The sequence below is a fragment of the Drosophila subpulchrella genome, chromosome 3L, assembly GCF_014743375.2.
Source record: "Drosophila subpulchrella strain 33 F10 #4 breed RU33 chromosome 3L, RU_Dsub_v1.1 Primary Assembly, whole genome shotgun sequence".
Taxonomy (NCBI): domain Eukaryota; kingdom Metazoa; phylum Arthropoda; class Insecta; order Diptera; family Drosophilidae; genus Drosophila; species Drosophila subpulchrella.
In genome coordinates, this window is record NC_050612.1 from 5,748,854 (window position 1) to 5,776,406 (window position 27,553).

Here is a 27,553-nt window from a genome sequence, read left to right on the forward strand (position 1 = left end):
TTTTTCATAATATTAAAAAGGGCATAGTAATAACATTTCCTAATGATATCAATTTTACATTGGTTCAAAATAATAATATCAATACTAACAATGATATCCATAATAACAAGAATAACAATAATAACAACAAACTCATTAATAACAAAATAACATTGTTATAATTAATAAGCATAATAATCGCATAATAATGATGTTGATTCAAAATAATAATAATAACAAGAGAGAACACTATAGACGACGATTAGATACCCGTAACTCAAATAACAAACTTAAATAAATATGCCTTCATGTATGTTTTTCGCCGCTCGAATTAGCCCCGATTATTATGTTAAAATCGGTACCCAGGGAACACCACGAGGCCATTGCTTTGCAACGGGGTTTCTCAAACCTAAATACAATTTGGGGACCTACGAGTCGACTTGAGATGTCTAACTTTGAACAATTTTGAAAACTCCATGTTCCCCAAAAATTTTGTTTGTACCAAATAAATTAAAACATGTATTACTTATTTTTCGTTACTACATCCTACTTATACGTTTTGTTTTTGGTTTTTTTTTTAACAATTCGCTACACAAATACCTATTATGTTTTTATAAAATAAATTTAATTTATTGACAAAATATTTTTTTTGGGTTTTTTTTTTTTATTAAGAAATGTAAAAAACTCAATTAAATTCTTAGCAGTACGCTAACTACTTAATTGTTTATGTTTTTTTAGAAATATATATTTTACCTTAGTATTAGATAATATTTTTTAATAAATTATAATATTACCTTAAATATACTAATAATTTGTTTTGTTTTTGCTTTTTTATTTTTTTTCTTAATAAATAAATCATATAAATTTTATTACTACATTTTTTTTGTTTTATTTTTTTTTGAATATATGTTAATAATATAATATTTAAGTATATACATATTTACACTACTTAGTCTGCTTCCCATATGCTAACTAATATACCACTGTGGTAGCTATACATACGTGGTCTCAAATGTGCGCGTTGTTGCGCTATTATCGAAAATATTTGAAAACACCCAGTCAATATGCATATTTCAATTGATTGTAGACGAATCCAAATCTAGCAATGAACTAAAACCTTTTGCATCTGCTAAAAAATCGAAAAATCTCCTACAGCAGCCAGAGATGGAGTGAAGGCATAAGTGAAAATCTCCAAACACTAAACACTAAACAATTACTATTTAAAAACGTGTGCCGCTGAAATAAATCCTTAAACTCTGTTTCAAACTTTGTCAACGTACAGGTCGGACTTTGATATACAACAATAATCCCCAAAGAACGGTACTTAAAGATGGCAAACTCGAACACTAGAGAGCCTAAATTTGTAGATTTAGCAAAAAAGCGACCACTTGAACAAAGACTAACATTCTCAAAAAGTTCGCTTCGAATGAATACGAGAGCATTAGATGATTCTAAAGCTGAGTCCTGAGCGGATCTTGGAGGGAGGAACGATCCAATGATAAAGAGACCTGGTGCACTTGTGGCTCTGCTACAGGCTACATACCATACAGTGCAGCTCTCTGCATGCTGTGGACTAGTGTGAACCACCACTTTGCTGTACGTAGCTCCTTAACTTTTGTGAATAGTAATGCCTTCTGCAGGTACCACTGAAAACTGCTTTCGCTCAATGGCAGTGGCCTGGCCAGAATTAATCTGAAAGCTCTTAATAATTTTAACAACTGGGGTCCATGAAGGCTCTTAATGGTGAATGCACTTTGATCGTGGTCTAACTCCTATGCTTTCATCTAAAAATTGTATCCAAAAAATATTCGAAGTGTTGGACGTACTGAAGCCTATCTCCCTAAGAACACCTGTGGCTCCATTAACGAGACCATCTGATGTATCTACATTGACCGTAATCATATATTTTGCGGTGGTTTTTAAAATCAGTGAGATACACAAACCTTGTGTTTCAGATGTTTTTAATGCCCTGGCTTGTTCCAGGCATCTGTTCCCCTTCTCTAAGCTAAGTTGTGCAGATTTAATTGAGTCTATAGCTTCCGAGTTAAACTGATCAGTGGGAACCGAGTAGAGCTTCTCCCTGTTGTACCGATCTGTGTCGTGATTGCTTGAGAAAAGGTGAATTGCGTCATTTGGTACTTGACTTTCATCGGAAATTCGGGTTCTAAGTAAGCTTATATCAGACGACATATATTGAATTCAATTGCAAACGGCTGGTCATCTCGCTCTTTCATTATCTCTGTGAGTTCGAACAACTTAAAAGGGCTCAATAGGTAAGATTCAAATATTGCAAAATTTTTGTGACGTTTTTATACCCGTTACTCGTAGAGTAAAAGGGTATACTAGATTCGTCGGAAAGTATGTAACAGGCAGAAGGAAGCGTTTCCGACCCCATAAAGTAGATATATTCTTGATCAGGATCATTTGCCGAGTCGATCTAGCCATGTCCGTCTGTCCGTCTGTCTGTCCGTCCGGATGAACGCTGAGATCTCGGAAACTATAGAAGTGTAAGCTGTGTAATTCCAGTGCATAATGTTATTTAGTATATTTAGTGCAATCTAGTATTAATCGATTTAGTTTTAAGAGATATTGTAAATAATAATGAACGGGCACACTACTAATAAGCGACGCCGATCAAGAAGAACAAAAAGCGCAACCAAATTTAAAATTTTTAAATAAAAACCGATAAGTTTACAAATCAGGTGTGGGGTTTGCCCAAATGTTGCGCAATGTTATCATACAGTGAGGTTGTTAAGATGTCCAAAGACGAACTGCTGGAGCTCCTTTCCGAGAAGGGCATCATGTTCGAGGCTGATGCAACAATTTACCAACTCCGTGCTGCGTTAAACCGTGCAAGGGATCTGGAGGCTAACATCGAGGACGCCGAGGACACAGAGATCCAGGGTCAAGATGAGGAGCAGGATTCCCCGAGCACACCGAAGCTTGCAAGCCTCATGCTAACGATGATCGAAGACCGTGAGAAATTGCAAATGGCCGACGCTGTGGCGCCGTTATTGGAACCTTCTGGAAGTTCGCAGCAAACCGTTATGAACATGTCGAGGCAAGAACCGATTGAGCAGAACATTCGCTCAATGGCTCGCGAAACGTCGGAAATCAATCAGATGATGGATCTGTACACCGCTAGAAAGAAGCTAGCCGAACTCAAATTGATAGTCGCCGAATTGGAAGGCATGACTACACCGAATGCTTCCATACATCAAGTCGATCTGAAGGATGTGGAGGCCATGATCCCGGAGTTTTCAGGAGACGACAACCTGTCGGTCCAGGTTTGGATCCGTGAATTGGAAAAAGCTGCCGAGGTTCATAAACTAAGCGTTAGACAATGCCTATCTATTGGCACCCGTCTTCTCCGAGGATCAGCTAGGCAATACATGCTGCACGAAAAGGTGTCTTCCTGGCCAGAAATGAGCGCCACGCTCACCCAAGTTTTTGGAAACAGAATGTCAAACCAGGAAATTTCGAAACAACTGCAAAAACGCACAATTGGGAAGTCCGAGACCTTGATGCAGTATTTCATCACAATGCGCAATATCGCCCAGCAAGGCAACTTTGATGAAGTAGACGTCGTGAAGTACATCGTCGATGGACTAGAGGACCACAGTGGACGCGCTGCTCCACTCTACTATTGTATCACGTTGGATGAGCTACTTCAAAAGTTAATGCGATTCCAGTCTGTACGTCTGGAGTCCATTCGTAAAGCCGTCACCATGATCCCTCGCCCAGGAGCCGTAATTCCGAAAGACACTAGATGCTACAACTGCCGACAAATGGGGCACACCGCCAAAGATTGCAAGAAGCCGAAAAGACCGGCAACGGATGCTTCATCTGTTTCGAAGTGGGCCATATGCACCGTCAGTGTCCCAAGCGCACCGTGGGCTTTACCTTGCCAGAAGCTGAAGAATCCATGGATGAAAAGCCGTTTATTCAGGTAGTAAGTTTAAGATTAAGTAGTTTAGCAGGATGCACCGATATTAAAGATGTTTTCGCTTTGTTAGATACCGGAAGCCCAATAAGCTTTTTGGGAAAGTCATACTATCCATATTTAAATGAAGATCATCAGCTAAAGAAAAGTCCCTTTCGCGGAATTGGTGGCACATCAATACCCACGTACGGAAAAGTACCCTGTTCAATTTTGTTCGAGAAAAAGTATCACGATTTAGAAGTATACGTTATTCCCGATCTCATCTTACCTACAGCGCTTCTCCTTGGCAGAGACGCCCTTAAATTACTCAATATTAAACTTTTTGTGAAAAGAAATCATGAAAGAAATGAATCAAATTTAATTTCAATAAATAATCGTATTGCTTTCGTTAATGAATCATTCTGTGCATCCTTGCTAAGCGATATAAATAATAGATTAATTTTAGATAAAACGCAACCCTTTAAACTAAGTATTGATTCTGTAAACCCGAATGCACCCTTGGTTCCTGATGATTCTCTCGCCGATTGGCTTTCTGATATGAAAAGCATTTGTGGAGCTATGTCTATTGACCTTGATAACGTAGATATAGGCCGCGATTTTGGTGTTTCTTCAGCTGAGAAATGTAGTAGTATCATAAAGCATTACTCGGATAATATAACTAGCGCGTACGGGTCACCTAAATGTTTAATGAGCATACGATTAACTGATTCTACACCGTTTCATAGTGCACCGAGAAGATTATCATACTTAGAGAGAGACGTTGTTAATAAAACAGTTGCCGAGTTGTTAGCCAGTAATATTATTAGACCTAGTCAGTCCCCTTATGCATCTCCCATAGTCCTTGTCAAGAAAAAGAATGGAGAAATCCGCATGTGCATCGATTACCGAGCGTTAAATAAATTAACAATTAGAGGTAACTTTCCGTCCCCATTGATCGAAGATTGCTTAGAATATCTCGAAAGTAAAAAGGTTTTTTCAGTTGTAGATTTAAAGAGTGGATTCCACCAAATCGGTATGGACCCCGAGTCCGTGAAATACACCGCATTTATAACACCTGACGGACACTATGAATACTTGCGTATGCCTTTCGGCCTAAAAAATGGCCCTGCCGTTTTTCAACGATTTATTTCCAACGTACTCCATGAAATGATACGTAATCGTCAGGTTTATGTTTATATGGATGACATCATCCTGGCGACTTGTACGGTAGAAGAACATCTTGTTTTACTTTCCAAATTACTAGACCGTCTTAATGAAAACCGTCTTGAAATTAATTAGAAGAAAAGTGTATTCCTAAAGAACCGCATTGATTATTTAGGATACAATGTCTGTACGAATGGTATTCTTCCAAACGAGACACACCTAAAGGCCATTCGTGATTACCCTGAACCTCTGAATTGTAAGTCCCTTCATTCTCGTTGGTCGTCTCGCGAAGCTATTCCCGAAAGTTCCGTAAATCTGTGTGAAGCGTATAAACCGTCTCTTCCGTGCGATGTAAATATGGATACCGTAGTAAATGTAGTTGGAGCTACCCCTGGGGATATAGATTTACTCTTACAGACCGAGCAGATTAGAGATCCGGAAATTGTCAAACTCCGTGATAAATTAGAAAGAGAAGCCGTTGGTTGTTTTGAACTTATTGATGGAATAGTTTATAGAAAGAATGATGCCGGAAGGTTATGTTTGTATGCTCCAACTCAAATACAAGAACAGTTGATCACATTATGTCATGAAAAGTTGGGTCATCTTGGTGTTGATAAGTGTGTTGATGACCTGAAAGATAAGTATTGGTTTCCGCAAAGTTGAATCCTTTATCCGCAATTGTTTGCCGTGTATTCTGCATTCAGTACCTAAAAGTGTCCATGACCGTACCCTTCATAGCATTCCGAAAGCCCCAATTCCGTTTGATACCGTTCACATTGACCATTTGGGTCCGTTGCCGTGCATCAATTCGAAAAGAAAACACCTGTTAGTTGCTATCGATGCTTTTACCAAGTTCGTGAAATTGTACCCGGTTAATTCTACCAGTACCAAAGAAGTTAATTCCAGTCTTTTGAAATATGTTGAGTATTAAGCCGACCACGACGAATTATTTCGGATCGTGGCACTTGTTTTACATCATTTGAGTTTTCTAGTTTCCTAAGTGAGCGAAATATAGAGCACATTAAAGTTGCTACCGCTGCCACCCAGGCGAATGGTCAGGTAGAACGCATAAACCGAGTGTTAACCCCGATGTTAGGTAAATTATCCGAACCGTTGAATCAATCCGATTGCAATCAATAATTCCGTTCAGAAGAGCACCGGAAAGACTCCTAGTATTTTGCTTTTTGGTAGCAACCATTGTAGACGAATTATCCGAGTATCTTGAGGAGAAGTTTAGCCTTTCTAACCCGCGTGATGTTACCTCCGAAAGGATAAAAGCTAGTGAAAATATTAAACGGTCACAAGAGCAAAATGAGTTTCGATATGCATTGAAACATAAGGCACCCCCCCGTTATAAGGTTAACGATTTTGTAGCTATCCGAAATGTTGATGTTACTCCAGGATCTTGTAAGAAATTCTCGCCGAAATATCGTGGTCCTTATAAAATCAACCGTGTATTCCCGAATGATAGATATGAAGTCACCGACATAGAAGAGTGCCAGCTCACCCAGCTTCCTTACAAGGGCATTCTTGAAGCCGCCAGACTTAAACCTTGGGTGCAAACGTGTACGAAAACCGTTAATTCTTATAGTTGACTATGTAGTTAGTAAATATGTAAAGATCGAGGTCGATCTAGAGTCAGGATTGGCCGAATGTAAGCTGTGTAATTCCAGTGCATAATGTTATTTAGTATATTTAGTGCAATCTAGTATTAGTCGATTTAGTTTTAAGAGATATTGTAAATAATAATGAACGGGCACACTACTAATAAGCGAAGCCGATCAAGAACAAAAAGCGCAACCAAATTTAAAATTTTTAAATAAAAACCGATAAGTTTACAGAAGCTAGGACATTGAAATTTGGCGTGCAGATTCCTGAGCTTCTCACGCAGCGCAAGTTTGCTTCAGTAGAGTGCCACGCCCACTCTAACGCCCACAAACCGCCCAAAACTGTGGCTCCTATAGTTTTGATGCTAGAATAAAAATTTTAACTGAAATGTGTTGTTCTCATCAATACCTATCGAATGACACAAAAAAAGTTTGCCACGCCTACTTTACAACCCACAAACCGCCCACAAACTTCAAAAAATCGTAAATATGAATGTGGATATCTCGGAAACTGTCAAAGATAGAGAATTGGGATCTCAGATTTAGATTCCGTAGGCTTGAGCGCAGCGCATGTTTGTTACGCGAATATGCCACGCCCACTCTAACGCCCACAAACCGCCCAAACCTGTGGCGCCCACAATTTTCATGCTAGATACAAAATTTTAACTGAAATGTATTTGTCTCGTCAATACCTATCGATTGATTCAAAAAAATGTGCCACGCCCATAACGCTTAAATCTGTCTACCGCCGGTAGGTGGCGCATTTCAATATTGCTTTGCTGCTTGCATATCTCCATTTCCATTGGGTCCCTTTAGCTGAGTAACGGGTATCTGATAGTCGGGGTACTCGACTATAGCGTTCTTCCTTGTTTTTATATAAAGTTTTTGGTATTGAACGACTTTTTGGTGGGTTGAATACTAGGCCTAAGACAAGTCAAGACAACATTTTTTGCACCTTATACCCTCTGCACACAGCCGCTTAAAATTGTAGCAGCAATTCTTGTTAAGCCTAGTACTCACATCGACGAAAACCGCGAGCTAACCATGGGAGTGAGCGAGAGGCAAACAGGCGGCTAAACCTTTTCGTCGGGTCTGTTTTCCAGCGCGGTACTCAGATGAGCTAAGGAAATACCAGAAAAATACCAGATTTCGGGAGTGAATTTTCGATGAACGCCGTTACCCGCGGCCCAAAGAATAAGAAATTTAATCTTTGGCGGTGTTCGTGCAGAAGCGGTGGGGAATTTAAAAAATTTTAATGGAAGAAAAACCCCAAAAACGGTTAAAGGAGGTCAGTGCAGATGAAAAAGGACGCCTAATCCAAACTGTTGCCCATTATTGTGGGACTTGACCGACAGGAAGCAATACGACAACAGGGGCAAATCTGCAGAATAGTTGACGTGCTGGAGGAGATCCTCTATAAATCCCAGTGGGAAGGAATATGCCGATTGGGACTTCGCTCTCTACATGGACATCCTCCCGAGCGTGTCCTCGCAAAGAAAGTAAGATCTGGCCAAAATAATTTGGTTGCGTTGTACTAATACAAGGATCTTTTTAGCAGAGCCACCAGTAATATGATCTCCGAAGTCCTCTTCATTAGGACTCCGTACACCGTAACCACCAGCTACTTGGCAGCTTAAGCGGAGCTGGAGGACGCGGTGGCTTCTATAGGGAGGAGGAAAATAGGGCGCCCGCTAAGGAACAGTTGAAGAAGCCATGGCCAGGATGCTGGGCGACTTCCTGCAGCATCAGCGGATCAACTCCGTTCCCATCCGGCTCCCACTTCCTCAAGGTCCAATATGCCCATTGGGACTCGGAGCTGGACTGCGGTGGCGCGGGAAAGATGGCGAAGCATTCGTGGGACGTTAAGGAAGCTTTAAACTACTAATTACATAAAAACATTCGTTGAACATTCCATTTATTTATATTTTACTTTCTTTGTTTACCAGCAGACTTCTCCTTTTTAAATTTTTCCAATGAATTTGTTTTCCGTTTGGCAACAAACCCAGCCGCTTGACAGTAAGACCATGCTACATGCATTGCGGGTGAAGTGAAACTCTTAGCCGACCTGAGTACTAGGCTTTAGCATAGAGAATCGCTGAAGCGAACAGCTGATTGGCATAAGCAAACACAGATGGGTTTTCGCATCACTGACCGAATTCCGCTTTAGTGACTTTCCTCCATAAGAAATTCACGTGTGGGAAAGAGACGGGAAAAAGACACTTCAACTCGCTGCAGCGAAAAATGCAAATGCACACGCAAATCGATTCAGTATTCCAGTGTTTTATTCAGTATTTTTTTACGATCTTAGGTGATTTTTGTACTTGGCGTTTGAGATTTTTTTGAGAAGGAAATATATAAGGAAATTGTTGCTGGTGCAGGCCCAAGGAGCTTCCTAACGGCTCAGAACCCAGCAAATGCTCCCACGGGAACGACCTGCAAGGGTATAGAAGCATCGGCGTGCCGAAGTCAGCTTTCTTTCTTGTTATGTTTATTCTCTGTGCCCTTACCTACAATTATGTTAGGGACATGTAAGTGAAATATGAATGGGCCTCAAGGGATATTGCCCGTATAAAAAAGTTCCAAATTTTTAATTAGATATAGTATACGAACGCGGGCTTACTAAGTCGGGTGATCCCCAAATGCTGATTTATCGGTTCAATAAGTACTTTTAGATGTTGAAATACAAGCTGCGGTGGTTGTTGCAGAATTTTGATTCTTAGCCATGAATCTTATGTATAGATCACGTAGAATGGGTTTACAGTGCGTACTTAAAAGTAGAAAAATAGTTATAAGCATTTTAAGATTTATTACACTTACCAATTTTCTTTTATTTTTTCGTGATTACTGGGTAACTCTCAGCAAAATTATTTAATTATTATGATAAGTATGCCTAGGCTCCAAGTCAACGTTGTGCTATGAAACACATTGCTTATAGTCCCTATTCGTATGATTTCGACTTTACACTTAAAAGTTTTTGTGAAATCTCGGATCATTTTGATAAATTGACTATTTTAATTTTAGTCAGTCAATAATTTCGGTTGACAACTTTATGAAGTGCACCAACTGTGAGACAGGCCTATTTAGAATTTTATGGGTGAACTTTGATTTCGTAAAAAATATCTGTAAACACGATGAAGTTTTAGTTTGAAAATGGTTTTCGTTTTTGAAAAGGTTTAAATTGAGGATTTTTGGGAACTGATAACTAATAATTTTCTTAGAAAACCGTTCTATATAGCTCTGTTATTTGAAGCTCTTTTATAACAAAAAATGTTACTGCTATAAGAAAATATATCAAATGGTACCATACTCACCTCTTAGAAGTGGCAGGCTTAGTAGCAGCTCCAAGAAGGGTGGCAACGTTGGCCGCACATCGATAGTCGAAATTTAGGAAAATCGATAGACCCTTATCGTTTTGGGCCTCGACGACAAAACGATCATTTTGCTTTTCCAACGCGAGTGGGTCTGTCGTGGGATAGCTCTAAAGGAATCAAATTTTTCGTCTGATCTGCTCATTTTTGGATTTTCTTTCGTCCATTGAGGACAGAGTTTTAGTATACTTAGGAAATTATCTTTGTTTAATTTTTATTAAGTTGCGTAGCCCAAAAAGTTTCTTAGGTCATTTCGTTCTCCAACTTTTCGTCAGGGTTGTTACATTCCGTTGGTTCTATAACCAATTTAGATTCAACAATTGCATTGTGTTTAACAACATTAATAAAAATTTTTTTATTAGTTGTTCTGGAGTAGTGTAAGGGCGTGTAAGGGCGGATGCACCAACGTTATCCTCAAATGCTTCGCCGACTTGACGCCATATATCTCTTTCCACTTGGCCAAGGAGTCGTTTGGCTTGCGCCACCTTTCTTCCGTCATATATAGCTGGCCGAAAGAAGAAATAACTTTTGGCCCAGATGCAGTCTTCGTAGGCGAAAATTGTCAAAGTATGTGTGCGACACCTCAAAAATGTTAATGTATACGGCGGACAAAAAAATGCAAAAAATATTAAAGTGTTAGAATGTACGCTCGAATAATAACAATCTTCATTAATAATAATAATTATATATTTTTCATAATATTAAAAAGGGCATAGTAATAACATTTCCTAATGATATCAATTTTACATTGGTTCAAAATAATAATATCAATACTAACAATGATATCCATAATAACAAGAATAACAATAATAATAACAAACTCATTATTAATAAAATAACATTGTTATAATTAATAAGCATAATAATCGCATAATAATGATGTTGATTCAAAATAATAATAATAACAAGAGAGAACACTATAGACGACGATTAGATACCCGTAACTCAAATAACAAACTTAAATAAATATGCCTTCATGTATGTTTTTCGCCGCTCGAATTAGCCCCGATTATTATGTTAAAATCGGTACCCAGGGAACACCACGAGGCCATTGCTTTGCAACGGGGTTTCTCAAACCTAAATACAATTTGGGGACCTACGAGTCGACTTGAGATGCCTAACTTTGAACAATTTTGAAAACTCCATGTTCCCCAAAAATTGTGTTTATTCGTTCCATACGGTAGGCATAATTATGTACGATACCAAATAAATTAAAACATGTATTACTTATTTTTCGTTACTACAGCCTACTTATACGTTTTGTTTTTGGTTTTTTTTTCAACAATTCGCTACACAAATACCTATTATCTTTTTATAAAGTAAATTTAATTTATTGACAAAATATTTTTTTTAGTTTTTGTTTTTTTAATAAGAAATGTAAAAAACAATTAAATTCTTAGCAGTACGCTTACTAATTAATCGTTTATGATTTTTTAGAAATATATATTTTACCTTAGTATTAGTTAATATTTTTTTTTTTTAATAAATTATAATATTACCTTAAATATACTAATAATTTGTTTTGTTTTTGCTCTTTTATTTTTTTGTTAATAAATAAATCATTTAAATTCTATTACTAAATTTTTGGAATATATGTTAATAATATAATATTTAAGTATATACATATTTACACTACTTAGTCTGCTTCCCATATGCTAACTAATATATCACTGTGGTAGCTATACATACGTGGTCTCAAATGTGCGCGTTGTTGCGCTATTATCGAAAATATTTGAAAACACCAAGTCAGATTGTAGATGAATCCAAATCTAGCAATGAACTAAAACCTTTTGCATCTGCTAAAAAATCGAAAATTCTCCTACAGCAGCCAGAGATGGAGTGAAGGCATAAGTGAAAATCTCCAAACACTAAACACCAAACAATTACTATTTAAAAGCGTGTGCCGCTGAAATAAATCCTTAAACTCTGTTTCAAACTTTGTCAACGTACAGGTCGGACTTTGATATACAACAATAATCCCCAAAAAACGGTACTTAAAGATGGCAAACTCGAACACTGGAGAGCCTAAATTTGTAGAATTAGCAAAAAAGCGACCACTTGAACAAAGACTAACATTCTCAAAAAGTTCGCTTCGAATGAATACGAGAGCATTAGATGATTCTAAAGCTGAGTCCTGAGCGGATCTTGGAGGGAGGAACGATCCAATGATAAAGAGACCTGGTGCACTTGTGGCTCTGCTACAGGCTACATACCATACAGTGCAGCTCTCTTAATAATTTTAACAACTGGGGTCCATGAAGGCTCTTAATGGTGAATGCACTTTGATCGTGGTCTAACTCCTATGCTTTCATCTAAAAATTGTATCCAAAAAATATTCGAAGTGTTGGACGTACTGAAGCCTATCTCCCTAAGAACACCTGTGGCTCCATTAACGAGACCATCTGATGTATCTACATTGACCGTAATCATATATTTTGCAGTGGTTTTTAAAATCAGTGAGATACACAAACCTTGTGTTTCAGATGTTTTTAATGCCCTAGCTTGTTCCAGGCATCTGTTGCTCTTCTCTAAGCTAAGTTGTGCAGATTTAACTGAATCTATAGCCTCCGAGTTAAACTGATCAGTGGGAACCGAGTTGAGCTTCTCCCTGTTGTACCGATCTGTGTCGTGATTGCTTGAGAAAAGGTGAATTGCGTCATTTGGTACTTGACTTTCATCGGAAATTCGGGTTCTAAGTAAGCTTATATCAGACGACATTTATTGAATTCAATTGCAAACGGCTGGTCATCTCGCTCTCGCATTATCTCTGTGAGTTCGAACAATTTAAAAGGGCTCCATAGGTAAGATTCAAATATTGCAAAACTTTTGTGACGTTTTTTTATATAAAGTTTTTTGGTATTGGACGACTTTTTGGTGGGTTGAATACTAGGCCTAAGACAAGTCAAGACACCTTATACCCTCTGCACACAGCCGCTTAAAATTGTAGCAGCAGTTCTTGTTAGCATAGAGAATCGCTGAAGCGAACAGCTGATTGGCATAAGCAAACACAGATGGGTTTTCGCATCACCGACCGAATTCCGCTTCAGTGACTTTCCTCCATAAGAAATTCATGTGTGGGAAAGAGACGGGAAAAAGACACTACAACTCGCTGCAGCGAAAAATGGGTCATTGTGATATGTATGCACCCCCTAATTGGTATTTATTTCCTGATTATTTTAATGTATAATTCATCGAAATCGAGCCAGCGGATTGGCGATTGCGTCGTCGGCGCCGGCGTTGTGACTCCTCGCCATCGCCATTCCGATCCTCGTCACCAGGACGACGTCGGCGCCGACTTGCCGGCTCCCCTCCATCGGCTGAGCGCTCCTGCTGCCGCCGACATTGCAACTCCTCGCCATCCCGCTCCTGGTCTCCAGGACCACGTCGGCGCCGACTTGCCGGCTCCCCTCCATCGGCGGAGCGCTCCTGCTCCCGCCGACGTGGCAACTCTTCGCCATCCCGCTCCTGGTCTTCAGGACGACGTCGGCGCCGACTTGCCGACTCCTCTCTGTCGGCGGAGCGCTCCTTCTGGGAATCCCCCAGATAAAAATTGGTGATTGTCTGAAAAATAAATTTTTATTGTTAATATAATTAATAAGTAAAATCAAAAATAAACTTACGCATTTTATCATAGAAATTTGGCGTGCCATCTTTTATGTACTTCCCGTTTTCCTTTCACTTTACTTCTCTGCACGAGCTTCTCATTCAAAGTAACGGGGACTCTATTCGGCAGTATGGCAACTCCACAATAGCTACTAGGGAATTTTTATATTTTTCTAAAATCAATAAAATGTTAAATTCTACCAAACCACTGGCTGACTCCTTAGATTATCCCCTATCTACCCATATACCGTGCATGTTGGCACAACCTCTAGGAGTGGAGCAGTAGGTAATTTCATTTTTGGCCCCCTTTTTTGTATGGAGAAAATCCGAGGTTGCGTCACTGTTAGGCTATTTTCTCGAAAACTGTGGGTTTGATTTTGATGAAACTTTCAGACAAGGAGCTTGAATTAACCCTTAATAGCTTGGTTTATCGTGCATATTGGCACAACCTCTGTGAGGGGAGCAGTTAACAAAATTGTGGGGACACGATTTTTCAAATGCGGATGTGTCCCAAACCTACCTAGATCGATAGATCTTTTCTTTCTTAACAATTTAGCATTTTAGATTTTTCGATTTGGTCCCCAAATAGCGAGGATATTTAAAAATAAAAAGAGCCCCCATGTTCCATATTCCACCGTTCCCGTTTTCGTTGCTAACAGGCCGACGCTAATTTGACGCACATTATTTTTTTTACTATCTTAAGTTATTTTTGTACATGGCGTTTCGGGATTTTTTTGAGAAGGAAATGTATATGGAAATTGTTGTTGGTGCAGGACCAAGGAGCTTCCCAACGGCTCAGAAATATGTATTGCTATGCTCTTTTTTAAGGAAATGCGGAAATTTTCTTGCATAGAAGGACATATCTTGGCAAGACTTGGGACTTGTTGCACCAAAACGTACATTATTTATCTTAAGAAAAAACCATTTGAAGGCGCATCTCCCTCCCAAAATTGTGGCTTAAGAATTGGATACAGTCAAAGAAAAGTATGCGAGGAAAGTGTTATAAATACTTAAAAGGGTACAAACGGGTCTAATAGGGTCTTCCCACACAGATCCATCCACCATCTACCATCCCCTCAACTATACTTTTCCTTGCAGGCAGGAAAAAAATTAAATGGGGCCAAGCGGTGGCGCTCCTCGTGGCAGCATTATGAGTTGGTCCACTCGTTTTTAGGCGCATACCGCATCCACAACATGGAGCAGAACACCTTGGAGAACGAGAGTATGTCCCCACACTTATATTTTTGGTTTAAAATTATCTAAAAAAATGTATTTATTGCAGATACTAGGGAATACTTTGTGGAGCTCTTGGACCCAGATGACAGGGAAGCCTCTACCTGCAGCGGCAGTCAACGCTCAGGCAGCACTGCGCCCCCTGCTAAGCGCGCAAAGGTGAACCATAAGTCGGAGCTTGTGGAGATAGCTCGAGAAAGACTGGAGGAGCAGAGAGCGCAGACAGAAATATTGTCGATGATGGCAGACAGCCAGGCAAAATTCCAATCTGATTTGTTGGAGCTGTTAAGAAAATCAACGAATTCCTAATAAATTTATAATTTATAATAAATAGACCAAAATGAAATGTGATATTATAATTAAATAAAAAATCAAACAGATTTTTATTTTATGAACTTTATTTGTTACCATTTAGACAATATTTGGAAATAGCTGCTCTTATTTTTTCTGCAGGTTGGCAAAAATCTGCAGACAAAACGAAAAGGTCCTCTTCTCCATACGAAAGCTCTCTTTGAAGAACTCGACGTTGTTTTCCGGTATATCCTTCTCCCAAAATGTCCCGTATCGCTTCTGTTTAATATAATTCGCACTCTTTAATCGTATTTTTAATACATTTTAAGAGCATATACCAGCATCCACACACTTCGTGGCATTTGCTCTTTTGCAGAAAAAATGCTCTTGTACAGATCCAATTCGTCGTCATTCCACTCCTCTGAATTGGTTGCCAATAAAAGCTGGTTCAACTTAAGATTTTGCTGTTGTACAACAGCCAAAATAATTGGTAAATTGTTCATTTTGGTCTGGCAAAATCCACTTTAACAATTTTTGCTTGTGTTTTTATTAGGCACAGCTGAACTGACAGCTGTTGTCGGATGGTAGATGGTGGATGTGCCCTGTGGGAATCGGAGTTTCACATTTGTCAAAAATCCCAACCGTTTCTAACGAATGGACTGTATGGGAAGGGGGTATAACTTGTGATTCTTGTGATTTCACTATTGGCCAACAATGGTCTCCATTCAATTTTCACTACGCCTGTCTGAATGAATATCTCATATCTTCGCTTCTCCGGCTTGCTCAGCTTAAATATTCTAAGTTTAACTCCTACATTCACCTCAATTTCTCCTGAACCAATCGACTTATTACAGGTCGAAAGGTATTGTGATTTTCTTAAATTTTCGTTACAATACTTGTTTTGATCGGAATATCGTAGCAGATTTTAAATATTGTTGCTATTAATAGTAGTATCCTCGCGCACACTTCCGGTGCGATTCGAAAAAGCATTTTCAAAACTTCATCAAAATCATACAGCTACGTTGTGTTGCGGCGTGCCTATAATACATTTTCGTCTTAAAAGTTGATAGCAGAACTCGTTGAAGATACTAGCATCACTAGTTTTTTACCTCGGTAAGAGGCGATTTTCTTTGATTTAGATAAACAGCCCTTCTTTTCAATTAATTGAATCTTTCCAGTAAAGATACGTTTTTGGTCGAGCCCTTTTTTCACCGCGGTACTCAGAATTAGCTAAGAAAATCCCATCAAAAATGGATTGGCAAAATATTGGTCAAACAACCAGCATGTTTAAAATCCGTGAATCTAAATACACTTTTTGAATATTCTCGGAAATATCCGAATTTGGTAATATTGTTAAGGTAAGTACAAATATGAGTTATTGTTATAAAACCAATGTACGATTATATCTTCTGTATTTTGATTCAAATTCTTCGTTAGCGCGCTGTTGCAGCGTGTACAGTGATGCTTCTTTTAAGAAAATAGCTAGATATGAGCGCAAAAGCTAGAGCTGTGTGTAACAGAGATGTTAACTCACATATGTTAGCACAGCTGTTTGGCGACGCGTTAGGACATTTTACTTTTCGTCGCTTCGCCAACTTCTGTCTGATCTGAATTATTTATGTACTTTTTGAGTTAAAAACAGCACAAAGCGATGTCATTCTTAGCGCAAAGTGTGCGCCAGGTGCTGCGGCAGGTGCCCAATCGCAGTTTATCGCTGGCAGGTGAGTGGATGTGCAGTAAAGTCGATGTAAACAATGTGACATAACAAGGGTCTCAATCTTTTGTAGGTGCCATGCGCTCGCTGAGCATTTCACCGGCTTTTGGGCAGCAAAACAAGCCGGCGACGGAATCGGTGGATATATCCGCAATAGCCAAGGATCAGCAGAAGGAGTGCCAGAGCATCTGCGAGCGAATCAACCGCCAGGTTCAGAAGTCCGAGCAGGGACGCCTTTTTGCGGTGGTCCATCTGTGCGGCAAGCAATTCAAAGTAACCCCTGGCGATGTCATCCTGGTGGAGGGATACTGGCCCCCAACGATAGGCGATGAGATCAGCCTGGACAAGGTCCTTCTGGCCGGTGCCCGAGACTTCACCCTCGTGGGCAGGCCCATTCTGGAGCCCGGACTCGTCTCCGTGAAGGCCACCGTGGTGGAGAAGACGCTCAGCCACACGAAGACCCACTTCCGCAAGAAGCGCAGGAAGCAGTACATGCGGATCAACTTCCAGCGATCCCCGCACACCATGGTCAGGATCAACTCGATCGAACTGGCACGTCCGGTGGACGGGGAAGCACCTCCTGCGGAGCCCTCGAAGCGCTTGTTTTAGTTTAAAATGCTGTTGATCAAGAAAAATAAATCAAATCGTTGGAAGGTAATTAAGAAATCGAAATGAAAACGCTCATAAATTATGTGGAAGGATGACTTTAGACCTTTAGAAACCTTTTTGTATCACTGATTTATGTGATTCTGTTCCTAATGTACTTCTCATATGATGCACATTTTCATTGTTATTCTTACTTTTTACAGAAACATTCTTAAACCGTTTGAATTGTCATTTTGTTAGACATTTTATTAAAGTACCAAAATAACGTACATGTTGGTGGAACTCCACTCTACAATGTTTTACCTTAACATTATTTTTTAAAAATCGTAAAACAATAGTCAGAAATATGCGCAAAAATAGTATTTAAATAGGAGATATTTATTTTGTTTGGCTGAGTACTTTGGTATTGAAACCGACTTTATATCTTAAAACCTATACATCATAAAAACATTTTTGAGCCATCTGGCAGCGCACCCACCCAATCAGTTTTCACCCATCTGGCTTCCTCTGAAAACATAAGCTTTACCATCAGTCCGGCAACTTCTCGAATGGATTCAAAAATTCAGCTCTTACATTTTTAAAAAATTGTCATCTATACTTTTGCTGTTGATCTCTTAAGGAAAATGCCCTTCCGTCGTCATTTTTTGTTTTTTCCATCACAAATTCCACTTTCATCTTGATTCAATGACTGGCGAGTTCATTACGGTGCTCGGCAGTATTTACCCAAAACGGCAACCTAGTTCGAAATACGAATCCTCCAACTCCCCACATTTTGCGCCACAACAAAGGCGAGGCGCCATCTCTAATGAAGCAACCGCTGCAATTTTAATGACAACCTTTTATCGTCCATGTTGTTGTTGCCATCTTTCATTAAAAGACGTCGGCAGCTCCACCACCCCGTTTGAGCCATCCAAACGAACCACCCACTCGACGATTTATGAACTGCATGTGGACCAAAGGATGCCTGCTGCTTTCTTTATCAGCAGATGTAAGTTGCTCCCGAGTCGGCGGCTGTCGTATTTGTTTACGCTGCTCTTTCACTTTTCACTAACCAAAGGCGTTTACTTTTTAGCCTTTGCCAGCTAGAGCTTTTGCTTTTCCCTGGCCCCATTATCCAGTTTGGCCTTTCCGGTTTCAGTTTTGCTATGGGGGAAATAAAAAATGAAAGAAACTGAGCTTAAAGGTAGGCTTCACTTTGATTGGGTCTAAGAATTGCACTTATGACTGCAAAACTAGTTTCGTCATTTCTTCCATTAAATATTTTAGAAAAAATGTATAGGAGGATAGGATATACACATGTTTCTGTTAAATTTAGTTATAAAAAATATATCATAAATCATAAAAAATAAAACCATATTGTAACATACTTAATTGAATTTAAAATCAAGTCAATCTTAGCCTGTGAATTTCCAAATGTGTTAGCTTCATCTGTTTTTCTAAATTACTAGTTATTATAATACAATGATATACCAAATCAGTAATATTCTGTGGCACTCACGTATAAATTTATTTCTCAATTAAATTATTTAACGTGAGTCTTTTGAAATTATTTTAGCTCCAAATTTAATAATGTAATTTTAAAATGAATTTATGTTTTTTTTAGTTACTAACCTGTTACCTCTTTCCCCTACACATTTATCTCCTTAACCATAAAGTCAACGTGATGTCTGCGCCTCATCGCTCCTGGCGGCATTCGAGTTGACACCTTCTAAATAAAATCACTTTCGCTCCATATAAAAATGCCATTAAAAATTATGGTTTCGCATCCGCTCCCCTTTCCGCTTTCCCCAGTAGGAGCCGACGTTGATGCGTCTAATGGTGCCACATCAAATTTCGCAAATTGCACAAGCAGCACAAATTCAATTGTCGACACTTCGGGCAAGTTTTGCTCAAATATCCATCACAAAAATGTGTATTCCCGCTGCACTTTGCCAGCGACAAATCAAATTTCAATATGGGAGGCGCAGAATAAAAAGAGTAAGCCGAAAGTAGAGACACAAATTGAAAGCATTTTGGTCTGATAAAATTTCACCTGACTGCCTGCACTGCTTGGTTGGGCAAGTTTTGGGTATTAAACTCCTTCTACTTTTTGGGTTGATTATGTTATTTGCCCAGGAAAATTGCATTTGATGTGCGTTAAGTGACAAAACGGAAATTGCCACCAAGCGGATGCCGGGTTTGTTTGTCTTCTGATGGCGCCCGCCCTCCATCCCCCTGCTGAAAACCACCCACCGTCGAGGTCCATCTAAGCCACCACTTTCTGCCAGCCCTCTCCCTTCTGCCCGCCGTGAAAATCCCATGTAAATGCGGCTCAAGTTGGTCCAAATTTCCTAAATTTATGCGTAGAAGCGTGTGATGTATGAGGCGCAAAGGGGAGAAGGCAAAGGAAAGGGGAATGTGGACGCAGGCACTCGGAAAAATATAAGAATCTGTGAAAAAACGAAGGTTAAAACCTTTATAATATGGATTTTTCTAAAATAACTTTAAAATGTAGAGAATTCCAGGGGTATTTTATTTAATTAGATTAAAATAAATCAGATTTATATGTAGTTGTCTTTCAATCTGAAAAATAAATATTCTAAATACATATAAAACTAAACATTTTAATATAGAAGAGGGCACTATTGATTTGCTATTGATTGTTTTAATGTACTTTTAAAAAATCCTAAAAACGATTTATTTTACTTTCAGGAAACATTTTCTCAGCGTGCACCAAGGACGAAGGATACTGTATTATGACCACCCATCCATCATCAGCATCACTCAGTTTTGACATATCATTGAAATCTTATGCCAACGTCGTCATCATCTGTGACGTTTCATTAACCCACCTCCGCCCCCATCCCTCGCACCGCCCATCAATCTGGGGGTGCTGATGGACTGGGGAACGGAGTGGGAGGAATGTGTTAATATCAACAAGCGAAAACTGTGCGAACGCAATCTACCGATTTCCGCTTAACCAAGCCAAACATTGCATTTTTGATTAGACACCAGGCCGACGAGCCCCCAGGCTGGTCAAATCCCAAGAACGAGGATATAGCCACAGCCTTCCAAGGGAATGTTTGCAGGGGTTGTTTTTTGATGTGGTCCGGGGGACTTTCGGGCGGGATTCCCGGGTGCGACGCGGGCAATTGATTGTAATTCTACTTTTATTGGTGTTTTGCAATCACTTCTCCCAGTCATATTTGTTTTTTTTTTATAGAGTGAAAGGTTAGAGTTATACGGTTAAATCTGTGAATTTTAAAAACGACATTGTATTTACAAGTGCAATTTTTGTTCAAACATTAGATAATACATATTTGAAATTATTAAAAACAATTGTCAATTGATTTAATTTGTATTTCATTCCATCCATTTTATGATTATAAAAAGTAATAAGGTCGATATATTGAAAATGTACTACTAAATTTTAGGTACTATATGCCCCCTTTTATTTCACAGTTTGCATTAGTTAAGTTGAGAGCATTCAGTGAACACATCAGATGCAAATTTGGTTTCTGGATTGAACATTCCATTTATTTCCTCCACGCTTTGGGTCTCCATCTATTTCATTTCTTTAAGTTAAGGTTTCCCAATCGAAATATTATTTTCGCATCATATCGATCCCAAGCCCAACCCTCGTCTTCATCAATTTGCCTAAAGCATATTACATTCGAATTATAAACTCACATATCATTCTTCGATAAGGGGGATGATGAGGATTTCTGTCACCTTCGCATAACTTGAAAAGTTTTTCTTGAAAATTATGCAAAAATGTGAAAAATGTTGGTTCCGTTCCTTGGGGATATTTTTCAGTTCACTGAATTGTTGTTTGCGATGCCGAAAAAAGTGATTTCCAGCGGCAAGGGTTGCCAGGATTTTTTTGTGAGCTGCTTCTTTGATAACCTGATGGTGATATGACAATCCACTCGAACTCCCCGCACGTGTCGCAATTCGAATTTAAATAAGTTCGATGAGCAGCAAAGTTCACAAACAGTTGGGGAATGACTTCCCCACTTCGGCTCTTAATGATGAAATTTCAATAAATGTCATTTGGTCTCGCAAAGTGTCAACATGGCACCTACCCGCCCCACTTTCATCCTATTGAGGGGGTGCAACAGCTGTCAGCGCCGCTCTCAATGCGTTAATAATGACAGTTTTCCCAATATATCATTTTTTTTATTTTGTGAGTCTAACTAGCCGGGAAATCGACGGAGAATGGAGCACAGGGCACATGGCTCTGTGCAGTTCTCGTTTCTGCCTGTTAAATTTAATTACTTTTCCATTGCTCATACGCACTGTGTGTCCGTGCAAAGCAAAGCATAGACCAGTGTTGCGTGTTTGATATCAGGGATGAATCCCACAATTGGCAAGCGAAGGACTTTCTGAGGGAATAGTCGAATAGTAGTTGCAATTTATAAAGATGGCGGAAAAAGTTTCTGAAAATTGGGATATTTTTTTAAATCCTAAAATTCATGGATAACATGCTTACACTGTCTGCACATACTTAAAGATTTAAAATATCTTATGAAAATTTTTTTATTACATCTGTAGTTAAAATAAAGATTAAATCTATATGATAAGTTTCTATTTAGTGTATAAATACTAAAACCTTGAACAATTATTTCAAATAATGTATGTACCTAAAATGTGATTGTAAAATGGCATTGACTTTTACATATTAGGCAGTATTTTGAATATAAATCTCAAAATAAACTCTTATTCATCATTTGATAATTACAAAATGTAAAATAGTGAATATAAAATAAATTTGTATATGTGTAAGTGTTTCTTTCAGTTTAATAATGTTTTAAAATATGTTTTTAGTTAGATTCCGCGGATCGAAATATGTCTAAGCCGCCAACTCTGAACAAATGCCCAAAGCAGCACTGAGTGCGAAGTTGTGATTGAAAATCGTTGAAATTTGCATGTTACACGAAGAAATTGCCAACTGCGTTGTCACACCCCTCACTGATTGCAAACGGCGACTCCTCGAACGCTCCCCGGTGGTCTGGGGCACCACGTCCTCATCATCATCAATAGTTGACTGTTTCATAGCCAGTTGGCGGCGTTTGTCACAATGGCATTTAATATTTGGACACTGGCACATCCCAGCGGTGTCCCTTCAGGAAATTGTTGGTCGTGACAAAATATTTGATCGGGTTTTTGTGCACATCCTGGTGGCTATATACGCCGATTTGAGGTTTAACTTGCAAGCAGTACAATCGCAAATGAAAATCAGAACATACATATGAACGTATGCTTTCGCATACCTCTTAAATATTGTTAAAAAACATTTTTAATAGACAGTGTTAGTTATTTAAGTCCGGAATATAATTGCAAACTATAATGTATAATTGAAATTGCTATTATTTGTAGAGTACCCTTTAAAATTATTGAATTATTAATACTAACCTATGGAAAGTTCAGGAATTTAGTTCAGATAACTATCATTTGTACACCTATCACATTAACATATTAATAAGTCTTCAAAGCAAAGCTTTCATTTATGTGTATTACGTTTTCAGTAATATCTTAACTTAGTTCATGTAATATATGTATAAAGTGTAGTAAAGTATTGAATACAATATTTTTCGGTATTTCTAAAGGTGTTATTTTGTATAATTTCTTATTTTTATTTTCCGTTTGAAAAAAAATGGTTGGAGTACTATAAAATATAATTACAGTGATTTTATACACTTTTAATAAATCTTTCTAAAAATGGGATTGCATGTTGTTTTACTAATTAGCTGAACACAGCTTTTGTTTCATGCATGTTATGTCCAATGCATTTCAAAACGCGCTATTCTTGCTTTATCCCAGTCCTTGGTTCATTCAAGAGGCCAAAACCAAAATGGGTACCTGGCCCCCCTTACCAACAGATGAACAGCCATGGACTCAATTATTTCCATGAAAGCCAAGTTTATGTCGAATGGGAATTGGAGGTCTGTCTGCTGAATGACTTCCATAAACTGTTTTTTGTAATCCGAACCTCTCTGGTTAATCTATTTATACGACGCTCCAACTCACAAAGACGTCGATCGAACGATGATAGCGGTTTATTCCGATATTTGGCCAGAATAATTCGCTTCTTACGCGTTGCAATCTGAAACAAGTAGTGAAAGGTATGTCTCATATAATGTCCAGTTAACATACCATCTTTTTTGTATATTTAATCCGGGCTGCCATTATTTCTTCATATAACAAAATTGTCAAAAAGTCAGCCAATTAAATTGGTTCCTCACTGTGCACGTTGTTCAACACTGTTGCTAGTGATGCATTTTCAAACTATCGATAGTTTGTCAGAGATGTGATGGAATCAAGTTTAAATTATTTTTTACATTTAATGTATTAAAAATAATTTAAAATCTTTTGTTTGTTCGAACTGAAAGCTTAAATTATTACTTAAACAAGGAAAACCACTATTAGCAACTAAATTTAAAAGAAATGCATTTAATTTACAACTTTATTATGTTATTAGCATTATTACTACTACTACTACTACTACTACTAAAAATATTATTGTAGTTCACTTGGCGCAATTTAAGGACTCCGGAATTTAATGCATCATTATCCATTATGTGACCAAACTTGGCAACAGATTTCCATAATGGCTATTTCATTGGTCAGTCAGCGCCAGATCCCAGGCCATCCTTTATGGCCATAAACCATTCCGCCTACTCTTCACGTTTTACTTGCGGTTTCGGGCGAATTTCAAAGCCCTTCTCCGCCCAACTGCGGACTTCAACTTCCGGCTGTTGAGTCGTGTGTGAAATATTAAAATTCAATTAAAATGGCGTTAATTCCAGCAGTAGCCCAGCGGCAGAGAACGAATGTCCGATGCCTGCGTCTGTCATAATTGTCAACTCTTGGGAGCCTGATCCGCAGGACAAGCAGCATGTCCTTTGGCATAATGATGCTCATCAGCGGACAGGTTGCCATCACGTCCGGAAGTCCCGCCGTCCGGCTGTTTTGTGTCCACATCTCAATGGCATCAATGGCCGCCGCTGATTTCCTCTTCACAACTCCCCTTTTTTCTGACTTCTCTCCCGTTTTTGTTCTGCTCGCATGCAAATTGCACTTCAGACGTCCATTTATCATCGACGCATCAGCACCAGAATCGGAATCAGCAGTCAGCCAGAGTCCAGTCAACGATAATGGTTAATTAATAAATATTTCCCTCGAGCTGGCTTCGATTGAGATACAAAAAAAGAACCCTTTTGATATAGAAATTGTATGGAATTGGCTTTTTCCTCGTTCATTCAAGTTGGCCTAGGCCCTTGGACCCGTTTTCATTTGGCGTCGAACTGTTAAGCCATTGACCCACTCGTACAAACTGGTCAACTGTTGAGTCTAGACGGGACTGGGGATACTTTAGGATGGAAAAATTTAAGAAGGTATGGGTAGAAGTTTTTTTGGCCAACAGATCGTAGAACAGACAGAAATAATTTCGGAATAACATAAAAACATATCTGTGTACAGTAAAAATATATAGCTACATGTACATTTAAATATTACAGATTTAAAATTAATTCTTAATCCTTTCGACCTGAGCTCTAAATTCGCAGCACAAGGATGTCGGTCGCCGCACGTTATTTTCGTCGAAGGCTTCAAAAATGATAACCGACTTATAGCGACCATGAAGAGAGGGCCCAATGATGTTATTCGCGCGTAACTTCAAAAGGAATGGATTGTACACCAGAACGGTCTAAAAATACATACCATCTTGAAAATAATAAAAACTTAGAAATTACCATGCTCACATCTTTGGTTATAAGACACTTTTCCCTAATTTCCTCCGGGTTCAAGAGGTTTTGGAACCACGATGTGTACCAGTAAGTGTTTTTGTCGAATATCGTAGAGCAAACGTCCCTCGTAACTACGTTGAATACAGTCGGCTCCCAAGTACCGCGATTATAATGGAAAACACTAATCCTGGCCTGAAAATGCAATGGACTTGAGCTCAGTTTGCTATTTTTCCGGAGAGTTAATTTACGGAAAGGCGATCGGTGCGCGGAAAATTCCATATGGTGGTGGCGTTCCCCGATACGTAGATGCCTTCTGGAACCATTTCGGCCCCCAAGTTGTCCACTTGGAAAGCTTCGTGCATGGGAATCGATCCGGGTGGGCCATCCGTGCACTCCACAAACGTGTCCTCAGGGATCGCCATGTAGTCCGCTGCCCAAATTCCGGACACGGCGACGACGAGAAGCTGCAGACTTTTGAACATTTCTATTTGCGAGCACAGCGTTGATTCGACCTTATATAGCCAGTGGTCATTGGGAAAGCCATTTACATTGTAATGCTATGAGCATATCCCAGATGCTATCGTGCAAGGTACATGCACGCAAAACAAAAGAATTACAAATTAATGTAACTTTATAACGAGTTATTTTAATTTGGTATACGGTACAAACTCGTTACGACGAAATGTTTATTAACTATAGAATATCAGTTATTAAAATACGATGATAAGCCTCTTAAGCATTACAAATTATAAGAATTTCTAGGGATAGCGGAACATGCTATAAAAAAAGTGGTCGGTTCAGTTATTACCCTGCAGTTCCACCATTCAGCACAGTTTTTGAGCATTGGTAGCCTATGTTAAATTCATCACCACTTTTCATACTAATTATTCGCTCAATAAGCGCTCGGGGATGACCTTTAGGCAGTTCAAATCTAAGCGTCAAAAAATTTAGTACAGCATTCAAAATATGACGAAAAAAAGGAACATCTTTCCTCTCCTCCTGTTTTTTAATCTAACTGCTTGAAATTAATAATTATAAATATTTTGAAATTTAAACTTAACAATTGTTTAGATTTCACATTGACGTATTTATTTTATCAGCGAATGTTTAAAAATTTAATGCTTTGTTTACTTGTATAGGGGTCGCAGTGGATCAACGAAGGTTAACGTTTACCTGATTGCATTAAACGGAAATATATGTAGGGCATATATATCAAATTAGAAGAAAGCACTGATAAGGGGAAAGCACTGATAAGGCGAAGGTATAAATAAAGCGTAAACTGCTCTCTTTTGGCTAGACAGAAGAAAAATGCTGAAGACATTGATTCAACTCGTTTTAACTCTCGCCAGTTTTGAACTAGGATTTTCCTGCGATAAATGTTCTACAGGAATATTAAGTGGTGAGCAAATTACACATCCTTATAATTATAATTTATTCCTTAAGCGGTATTTTAAGGGAATCTCCCACTCTACGCTATCAAATCGATCCCCTTTGTCAAGATCAATGAAGGCTACTATCACTTTGGACAGGAAAAGGTAAATTGGTATAGGGGCTACGAGAATTGTCGCAAGCTGGGCTCCGATTTGGTGGCCTTCGAAACCCCTCAGGAGTTTGATGCCGTTATTGGGTATTTAAAAGGCATGGGAGATTGCTCAGACTACTGGACATCCGGAAATGACCTAGCCCAAACTGGCAGCCACAATTGGTTTACCAATGCTCTGCCCATAAATATAAATCGGTGGGCCAGAAGGCAACCCAACAACATTGGCGGAAATCAGCATTGCGTGCACTTGGGCTACGTCTACAAATCCTCAACGAACTTCCAACTAAACGATTGTCCCTGCAAAAACCATAAAAAAAGTTCAATGAAATATGTGTGTGAGGTGCCGATGCAAGGACCTACGTCATTTGTGGTTGGAAAGTAGAAGAGACCGTAATAAACATTTAGCAACAATTTTTATTTTTTCATAATTTTCATTTAAGTGAATTTATCAACAATAATAAAAAAACAAGAAAGGAAGTTATATATACCCTTATATACCCTTGCAGCTATAATTATTAAATTTAAAAATACAAAAAATTATATTCCCAATAGTATAAGATATTATGCCAAAAAACACCGAAGCTATAATTTGTTTCACATTATTTTCCTACCAATTTTCCGATCGTTCTTATGGCAGCTATATGATATAGTCGTCAGATTTTGATAAAATTAAATTCAAAATTCAGAACTAATTAAAAAATGTTATTTCCAAGCGTAGGAGGTTATATGTTAAAAAACAACGAAGCTATAATTTGTTTCATATTATTTTCCTACCAATTTTCCGATCGTTCCTATG

General features: G+C 38.7%; 4 protein-coding genes across 4 annotated transcripts; 2 read left to right on the forward strand and 2 right to left on the reverse strand.

The window, feature by feature from the left end:
- Nucleotides 1–13,211: 13,211 nt before the first annotated feature.
- On the reverse strand, nucleotides 13,212–13,690 carry LOC119555121 (vicilin-like seed storage protein At2g18540). Its single transcript, XM_037866345.1, has 2 exons — nucleotides 13,661–13,690; nucleotides 13,212–13,601 (listed from the first exon to the last, which is right to left on the reverse strand). The coding sequence occupies exons 1-2, from the start codon at nucleotides 13,688–13,690 to the stop codon at nucleotides 13,212–13,214; spliced, it is 420 nt and encodes a 139-aa protein (XP_037722273.1).
- Nucleotides 13,691–16,729: 3,039 nt separating this feature from the next.
- LOC119553387 (39S ribosomal protein L21, mitochondrial) lies at nucleotides 16,730–17,553 on the forward strand. Its single transcript, XM_037863744.1, has 2 exons — nucleotides 16,730–16,888; nucleotides 16,955–17,553. Exons 1-2 carry the CDS (start codon nucleotides 16,819–16,821, stop codon nucleotides 17,488–17,490), a joined length of 606 nt encoding a protein of 201 aa, XP_037719672.1. The 5' UTR covers nucleotides 16,730–16,818; the 3' UTR covers nucleotides 17,491–17,553.
- Nucleotides 17,554–24,966: 7,413 nt separating this feature from the next.
- LOC119554734 lies at nucleotides 24,967–25,664 on the reverse strand. Its single transcript, XM_037865755.1, has 3 exons — nucleotides 25,463–25,664; nucleotides 25,230–25,406; nucleotides 24,967–25,174 (listed from the first exon to the last, which is right to left on the reverse strand). The coding sequence occupies exons 1-3, from the start codon at nucleotides 25,634–25,636 to the stop codon at nucleotides 24,995–24,997; spliced, it is 531 nt and encodes a 176-aa protein (XP_037721683.1). The 5' UTR covers nucleotides 25,637–25,664; the 3' UTR covers nucleotides 24,967–24,994.
- An 858-nt stretch (nucleotides 25,665–26,522) lies between these two features.
- LOC119555156 (C-type lectin 37Da-like) lies at nucleotides 26,523–27,174 on the forward strand. Its single transcript, XM_037866384.1, has 2 exons — nucleotides 26,523–26,613; nucleotides 26,670–27,174. Exons 1-2 carry the CDS (start codon nucleotides 26,523–26,525, stop codon nucleotides 27,137–27,139), a joined length of 561 nt encoding a protein of 186 aa, XP_037722312.1. The 3' UTR covers nucleotides 27,140–27,174.
- The last annotated feature ends 379 nt before the right edge of the window (nucleotides 27,175–27,553 follow it).

Excerpts from the sequence above, each read along its gene's own strand:
- LOC119555121 (XM_037866345.1), bottom strand. The coding sequence starts at position 13,690 with ATGGCACGCCAAATTTCTATGATAAAATGC. Across the intron at positions 13,602-13,660 it reads AAATTTCTATGATAAAATGC|ACAATCACCAATTTTTATCT; the intron begins GTAAGTTTATTT and ends TTTATTTTTCAG.
- LOC119553387 (XM_037863744.1), top strand. The coding sequence starts at position 16,819 with ATGTCATTCTTAGCGCAAAGTGTGCGCCAGGTGCTGCGGCAGGTGCCC. Across the intron at positions 16,889-16,954 it reads TCGCAGTTTATCGCTGGCAG|GTGCCATGCGCTCGCTGAGC; the intron begins GTGAGTGGATGT and ends AATCTTTTGTAG.
- LOC119554734 (XM_037865755.1), bottom strand. The coding sequence starts at position 25,636 with ATGGCGATCCCTGAGGACACGTTTGTGGAGTGCACGGATGGCCCACCC. Across the intron at positions 25,407-25,462 it reads CGCGCACCGATCGCCTTTCC|GCCAGGATTAGTGTTTTCCA; the intron begins GTAAATTAACTC and ends TTGCATTTTCAG. Across the intron at positions 25,175-25,229 it reads AGTGTCTTATAACCAAAGAT|ACCGTTCTGGTGTACAATCC; the intron begins GTGAGCATGGTA and ends ATGTATTTTTAG.
- LOC119555156 (XM_037866384.1), top strand. The coding sequence starts at position 26,523 with ATGCTGAAGACATTGATTCAACTCGTTTTAACTCTCGCCAGTTTTGAA. Across the intron at positions 26,614-26,669 it reads TTCTACAGGAATATTAAGTG|GGAATCTCCCACTCTACGCT; the intron begins GTGAGCAAATTA and ends CGGTATTTTAAG.